At 47.1% G+C, this 8,238-nt stretch overlaps 1 protein-coding gene across 4 annotated transcripts in view; it reads right to left on the reverse strand.

The window, feature by feature from the left end:
• POC1B (POC1 centriolar protein B) overlaps positions 1–6,852 on the reverse strand; it is a 64,300-nt gene extending 57,448 nt beyond the window's left edge. For 2 of the 4 annotated variants that reach the window (XM_066591501.1, XM_066591499.1), the window contains exons 1-2: positions 6,792–6,852; positions 3,685–3,769 (exon numbers count right to left, since the gene is read on the reverse strand). In XM_066591501.1, coding sequence (XP_066447598.1) covers positions 3,685–3,769; positions 6,792–6,806 — 100 coding nt within the window. In that variant the 5' untranslated portion in view covers positions 6,807–6,852. Of the gene's footprint in view, positions 1–3,684; positions 3,770–6,624 lie in introns of all 4 variants that reach the window. The other 2 variants (XM_066591502.1, XM_066591500.1) reach the window with 2 other exon arrangements.
• Positions 6,853–8,238: the final 1,386 nt, after the last annotated feature.

Here is an 8,238-nt window from a genome sequence, read left to right on the forward strand (position 1 = left end):
ATGGAGGCTGTCCGTGCAGAATCCACCTTAAAATAGAGCATATACACGGGGTATATACACTTTGTGAAAAAAAAAAAATATTATATATAACAAAATTATATATATATGCAGCTACTTAAGCATATAAGGATTAGAGTTGTGGGGTGATTAGATGAGCGGTCTTGTCACCCTCGTTCTATGAAAAGGCTCTTCGAGACTACTTGTGTGTAGTGACCTCTTCTACCACTTGTGTAAAGCTTGTTGACCACTAGACATGCTGCTACAACACAATTGAAGAGATTTTGCTTCGTTAGAGCTTGAGAGGGGAACAATATGCAATGCGAGAAGCTGGATGGTCTTATTGGTGAATTACCCGCCACCTGGGCTGTTCGCACTAGACTGTGAGGAGCTGTTGGAACCAGCGGATGCGTGAGGGCGCACAAGGTGACCGGGCTCAGGAGACCATTGATGGACTACCAGTAGAGGCAATCGTCTGATGAGCACAAGCAGCTCCAGAGACGGGTAGAACCATCATTACAGGCCACTGTGTCTGTCAGAACCATTTCCAGTCAATGGGGGGCAATCGCACATGAGTCAGTCACGCCTAGTAGTGGCCCCAGGGACAATGACAGCTCAGTGGTATGTTCAGGACATCCTGCAGCCACATGTGTTCCTCTCATGGCGGCTTCCAAGAGGCATTTTCCAGCAGGATAATGCCTGGCCGCACACACAAGAGTGTCACAGGGATGTCTTCACAAGAGTTCCACACTTCCGTGGTCTGCCCCATTACCAGATTTATTCCCAAAAGAACATGCATGTGACCATCGGGGATGACAACATCCACAACCTACGAGTTTGCATGATCTAGAGGCTCAGGTACAGCAAATGTAGAGCGGTATGCCACAGGATAACATACAGAACCTGTATGCCTCCATGCCCGCCCTATCGCATCTTATCGCCAAGTTAGAGGCGGCCCAACGGGGTACTAGAGCCTCGAGGCCCGTCCGTATCACATCTTGTATCCAAGCTAGAGGTGGTACAATAGGGTACTAGAGCCTCCACGCCCATCCGTATCACATCTTGTATCCAAGCTAGAGGAGGTACAACAGGGTACTAGAGCCTCCACGCCCGTCTGTATCACATCTTGTAAAAGGGGGCTACCCAGTCTGACAGTCAAATCAGTGCTGCCAGTATCAGTCAGTGTAGGCAAATAAGGGAGATGGAATAAAACCTCCACAGTGCCACCTATTGGAAGGCAGCATTCCTTCAAGCCAAAGTCGGACTCTTTATACAAGCCTTGTAACAATGACTGGGAATTAAAAGCAAAGCCAGACTCCATGCACAGATAGCTGTTTCAGGATATTTGTCCTTCATCAGTGTACCGTAGAAGTCTGGCTTTGCTAGTGGGAGGCCTGGGACGGGGGTCAGAAAACGCCATCTTTTCTCCTTAGAGAGAGCACCAGTGTAGGGACACACCACTTTGACAAGGAGAATGCTAACAAACAGTTGTCAATTCAGAAACTTTCAGTAGGAATCACAAGGGAATAGCACAACACAGACATCTAAGAGTTGTTATTGTGTGGAGAATACAGGCATGTCAGAAGAGACATACCAGATATCTACACGATTAAATTAGCAGGGAAAGGATACGTGATTACAGCCTATTCAATCTTAGCATTTCATTCAGTGAGCTATTACACAAGCATTAGCCGCTGGCGCTCGCTTTCTCCCAACAATTGCCACGTGGCACATTTAAGCACAGGTGCCACTCGGTAATTAGCGCTGTTACAGCTTGTTAATTGTTGTGTGGCATCTGCGCTTACAGGTACTGCCCTACAACTGTCGGGACACCACTAGCGCTTGTGTAATAGCACCCTAACGCAATCACAAGAGGTGCCCAGAAACCCATTGTGAGTTTTAATTAAGATGGTAGAACCTGCCAAACGTAATACATTTAACGAGACAGTCTGCCACAACTGTAAAGCAGAATATGACATTTTAAAAGAAGGTATGTGTCCAATATGATGAGGAGAGTCAGTCAGCTTTTCACCTGACATTTGAAGAGGTAGCCCTGCCAGAACACATCAAGTAGTGGAATAAAGTGATAGAAGAGCACCTAGCATTAAAGCGGAAGCCAATCTTTATTAGAACACATAGAAGACAATTAAAAAGTAACACAGCTGATGAGCTGAAAACATCAAGTGTCCTAAATCATAGGTTTTTAATGCTTTATGCAAGTAGCAGCCATATAAGTTACTTTGTATGGTGAAATGCCACCTTTACAAGGTATTCTGGACATCAGTGATAATATTGGGAGACCCATCTAAAGAGCGCCCTGCCAGCACAGCCCCAGCCGGTATATCATTATGATCATATTGTTGCCAAGTGGAACTGCTGGTACTTAAACATTTTATGGATTTACAAATGTTCATATCCCAGCACTAATGTTAGCATAGCGCCACCTGCTGTTTCTATTCTGTGTCCACCTCAGTAAATGTTCCAAGGTGGTCACACTTGCTCAAATATAAATGGAAAAAAAAAAAACAAAACAAGAAACATCAGCTCACCTCCACATATGATTTCTAGTTTGAGAATAATCCATATGAAGTATGGAAAAAAAGTAAAAATGTCGAGACTGTTATACATTGGGGCTGGAAACTTCTGCTTACTGGCTCACACACGCTCCCCTCTCTGCTCCACTGGGCACGTATTAGGATCCCTGGTGTGGTGAGCGGCGACTTCTCTGCTGCTCCGAGGAAAGGCTGAGCAGTAACGCTGTCTCACTTACTTATCTTGCCTATCCCTCTCATATCTTGCTTAATATCTTCCAACTGCCTGAGATTTACTTGGCTTTAAGCTCTCTGTAGAAGCCAATATTTCAGTCATCAGCACCTCCTTTATGATGAAACTGCATAGATTGTACCACACAGGCTCTTCGTAGGGAGGAGGGACAGAAACTGCTACTGATTAGAGACTCCTGTCACACACTTAATTAAGGAGATGCTCTTTCGCTTATTTAGGTGTGACATTACAGTGTCCTCCCAGCAGGTGGAGATGCTACTGGCTCTATCTGATTATGTGATACTGTGCAGATTTATTATGGGATTGCTAGCTAAAAGGAAGAAAGAGCAGAGAGAAATCTAAAAATCAATATGGTGTCTTGTATCAGACAGGGTGCTGCACTGCATGGAAGTGACTGCAATATACAAAGGAGACATCCAGTGTGTGACAGACAATCAGGTAAGGGGGGGCAATAATGAGAGAAGAAGAAAAAAAAAAAAGAAGAGTAGTTCCAGTGGAGTGGCCGTTTAACTATAATCATTCATGGGACAACCCCTTTAATAACAGCAAGCATACATATAAAAAAAATATAAAAGGTATTCCAACATCTTACCAACATCCTCACTACTGATCTCACATTGTGGTTCTTCATGCACCCCTTCTCTAAATTAACCCCGATTGTCCTGCAGACCTATGCAACTAACTGATCACACATTATAATAAAGGATTTATGGAAGGAAAGCTGGAATACAGTATTGAAAAGGAGCGGCTGGGAAACTCAACAATATGTCAGGGTAGAAAGTAAATGGATTGAAAGCACTGCTAGGACAACCCACGGGAGGCATGGTCCTCTTCTACGGGGTTTAGAATAGTCTTAAGGTTCCAAACAATTGTAATGCTGTTTTCAAGTTGCTATTATAATACCAAGTTGTTTGTTGTCTGGACTGAAGTCCACACAGGTGACGGCATCTTTATGGCCTTTGAAGTGACGAATCAGAGCCGGATCTTCCTGTTGAGAATAGAAGTCTGTTATCAGTCCAGTATAGCGATTATACATTAGTCAGTATAGTACAGCATGTTGGGGAGGGGTGCTGTGAAATGACACCCCAATACATCATATGGCTGATTTCTTAAAGGGGTTGTCCCGCGAAAGCAAGTGGGGTTCAGCACTTCTGTATGGCCATATTAATGCACTTTGTAATATACATCGTGCATTAATTATTAGCCATACAGAAGTTATTCACTTACCTGTTCCGTTGCTAGCGTCCTCGTCTCCATGGTGCCGTCTAATTTCAGCGTCTAATCGCCCGATTAGACGTGCTTGCGCAGTCCGGTCTTCTCCCTGGTGAATGTGGCCGCTCGTGCCGGAGAGCTGCTCCTCGTAGCTCCGCCCCGTCACGTGTGCCGATTCCAGCCAATCAGGAGGCTGGAATCGGCAATGGACCGCACAGAGCCCACGGTGCACCATGGGAGAAGACCCGCGGTGCATCGTGGGTGAAGATCCCGGCGGCCATCTTGGTAAGGTAAGTAAGAAGTCGCCGCAGCGCGGGGATTCGGGTAAGTACTAAACCTTTTTTTTTTTAACCCATCCCTTCGGTTTGTCTCGCACCTATTGAATTAAAAAAAAACACGTTTCGGCGCGGGACAACCCCTTTAAGTCAAAATCTAAGAGCTAAAGGGCCATTTGCACGGACAATTATCATACAAAACTGGTCAAGCTCCTGCGGGAATTCGAGGGATAGTCGTTCCGTGTAAATGCCTGCAGCGACTGAATGAGAGTTCATCAGTTTCTGCAGTTGAATGATGAGCCGTTCAGTGTAAGCAGTCGTTCACTTCAGTAAATGGAGGCCGGTGGGAGGGAAGAACGCTCCCCGGCCACCCCGCCGGCAGTGCTTTCAGCGATGCTCGCTCTTGTGTAACAGAACAGAAGCGAGCATCACTGGGACAAGCGATGGGCATGGTCCACAGCTCGCCCCGTGTAAATGTGGTATAAGATCTGCCTATATGCGTCGTCACTCCCAAGCACACCACTACTTGTGAAATAATCACTAAAAAAAATAAGGGACTGCTTACAAGTTAACAACTCAACCAGAAACAGGCAAATTTGAGTGCTTTTGTGTCTATGATAAACTCTTACATTTCTATCCAGGCTACTACTCAATTCTCTGGCCAGAGTGGAGATTTGGGATCACTATGGGTAACAGTGGGGGCCCCGAAGTTTGTTCTAGAATGCTTTTATTATCTCATTAACAGGTCCTTAAACACCACCACCAGGCATTGATGGACACTCGGCCGTACAGATCCTACATGTGGCTGACCACCCTCTTCCATGTCTTTGTAGGGTACTGCAGTAAGGCAAGCCTCTGAATGCCCACCAGTAAGCTCAATGCCCGCCAGAGGAGTTGTGTTTTGTAGGAAACCTTTACTGTGTGCACACGATGTAATACCATGCTGCGGAGTGGGAAACCTTCTACTACCCTAACTTCTTTTAACCTTTTAAGGACCCGGCGGTTTTGTACCTAAAGGGCATGTTACGGCTCTTCAGCTACCGAAACTTTTTTTGACCATTTTCTTTTCTGTGACATATAGAGCTATTTTTTTTAATCTTTTTTTCACTGACTTTGTTTAGTTTTTTTTAAATTATTTTATTAGGAGGTTAAAAGCAAATAGTGGTTTTTTTTTACACTTAGTTTAATTTTCAAAATGAATATATTTACGCTAAAATAAAGTACAAAGACTGGTTCCTCATTTTAGGTCACATGTTTTCATATAGAATTTGTAGAGTCTCGGATTACAAAGTGCATATAGCGATGGTTTTAGTTGGTGCAGTGGTGGGAGATATATATATATATATTATATTCACACATACACACAGCATGTCCTATTCTAGTGCAGGCCTCGCATGGACGGCTTCCATTGCAGTCAGTGGGAGGCGTCCATCCGGCGGCAATTCTGCGTCATCCTCTGCACTGCGGCAGCACGCCAGCTGGTACATCTGTAGCAAAGAGAAGACAACAACGCACAGGTACGTGGAGGGTCACTGCCAGGGCATAGGGTCTGGCTCCGCTGCAAGATCTTACAGTCGTAATCCGACCCAGCCGTGTGCATTCGGCCTTAAGCCTGCGCCGTATCTTTTATCGGCTTGGAATAAAGCCCAGGACCAAGCACTGAAAATTTACTGCGCTTGGTCCTTAAGGGGTTAAACCAGTTTACGCCATATAGCTTATTTAAATACACTCAGGGTAATCGTAATTAAACTAGAGGTATTCAGGGGTCTCTAGTGAAAATATTTGGGGCACAACCCAAAATAAGTTGGTGTGTAAACTCATTGAGGTATGGGGTGTAGATTTTGTAAAGGAAAAAAAAACAAAACAAACAAAAAACATACAGATACAGTGCAGATGGGGGGGCTACACAGCTGTCATATGCATACAGTGCAGATGGGGGGCTACACAGCTGTCATATGCATACAATGCAGATGGGGGGGGGCTACACAGCTGTCATATGCATACAGTGCAGATGGGGGGCTACACAGCTGTCATATGCATACAATGCAGATGGGGGGGGCTACACAGCTGTCATATGCATACAATGCAGATGGGGGGGCTACACAGCTGTCATATGCATACAGTGCAGATGGGGGGGGCTACACAGCTGTCATATGCATACAGTGCAGATGGGGGGGGGGGGGTAAACAGCTGTCATACGCATACAATGCAGATAGGGGGTTACAGTGCAGATAGGGAGGGGGCTCCACAGCTGTCATACGCATACAGTGCAGATGGGGGGGGGGGGGCTCCCCTCCTGTCATATGCATACAGTGCAGACGCTGGGGGGGCTACACAGCTGCTGTTATACACATACCCCAGGCCGGTTATAAGCACACCCTTGGAAGCAGCGCTGCGGGGCTCCTACTAGCCCGGCTCTACCGCTGTCCCCGCACGGCTAGGACTAGAACAAGCCACCATCAGGGTGACCTCCCCTGGTTACTGCCAACACAGGCCGGGCGCCCAGCGCTGTCAGTTCCTCACCAGCACCGACGCCATAGATCGCACACAGCAGCAGGTTTAAAGCCACCAATCAGCGGGCTCCATATGAGTCACGCGGCCGCCGCTGGAGGACGTCACCGGACACGTGATTGGTGGTTGCTCAGAGCGACGAGCTGCTGGGTGGGAGGGCAGCGCCTAGGCGCATGTATAGCGGGGCCGGCGCAGAGGGCTGCGTACAATGCGGGGAGCCGCCGGCCTGACGCTTCTGCTCCGTTGTTACTGCTAGGTAGCAGCGGACGCGTCGCTCTTCAGCAGCTGTTAGTCCGCGCCTGTCATATATACGTTGCGTCTGCCACTGTGAATGCGGCATATGGTGGCGTAGGGCAGCGATTCTGCGCCGCGCCTGACGCTATCTCCTGCACGCGGTCATGTGCTGGCTGACTTGTTCTCTTTTTTTTTTATTGCCCGCTCAGCAATGTTGCGTATAACCGTGGCGCGCTATGTAACCGCACAGTACAGCGGCATCGTACACGACCATAGGGAACACGCTGCGGCTTGTATGTATCATACACCATGCATATACACAAGTGTGAGCGGGTCAGTGACTATGGACTTCCATTCGTGATGCAAGAGCGAGGGGAAAAAAAGCAAAGTTGTGAAACCTATGATTTTCAATGTTTTCCTTCCCATCTGCGATATTTTCATGGATGTGAAGTTGCGAGAGAAAATAAATGGCGCCACGTTCTATCCTTCTGCGATGGGCGATTTTTACATAGTTTTCACATCTCCCATGTTTCCCCGTGAAGCCTCCTTTTTATCGTAAAGTGCAAACTGGCGATTTTCACGTGATGCGTTTTTAACATTAGAAAATCCTATTGACCTTTGTGATAAAAATCGTGCGATTTGTATCGCGTGTGGCGGGGATGCGAGATTACCTTTAACCCCTTAGTGACGGAGCTTTTTTGCTTTTTTCCATTTTTGTTTTTTCCTACTCCCTTTTAACAAATCGTAGCTCCTTAATTTATCCATCGACGTCGCTGTATGTGGGCTTGTTTTTTGCGGGATGAGTTGTATTTTTCAATGGCGCTATTTATTGTACCATATAATGTACTGAAAAACGTTTAAAAAATTCTTAGCGGAGAGAAATGGAAAAAAACGACATTCCACCATCTTTCGGTGCGTCCTGTTTCTACGGCGCACAAACTGCAACAAAAACGACCTGATATTTTTATTCTATGGGTCAGTACTAGAGATGAGCGAACGTGTTCTAAACGAACACTTACGCACCCAGACACCGGCTTTACCGAGGACTTCAGTGTCCGCGCGTAAAGATTCGGCCGGCGCCGGGGGGCGGGGAGAGGCGCGGCGGCGCGGGCGGCAGCAGCGGGGAACAGGGGGGAGCCCTCTCTCTCTCCCTCTCCCCCCCACTCCCCGCCGCACCCCCCCGCGCTGCCACGGCGACCCCCGAACTTTTTTCGCCCGAGCACGG

Source organism: Eleutherodactylus coqui, chromosome 2 (genome assembly GCF_035609145.1).
Source record: "Eleutherodactylus coqui strain aEleCoq1 chromosome 2, aEleCoq1.hap1, whole genome shotgun sequence".
Taxonomy (NCBI): domain Eukaryota; kingdom Metazoa; phylum Chordata; class Amphibia; order Anura; family Eleutherodactylidae; genus Eleutherodactylus; species Eleutherodactylus coqui.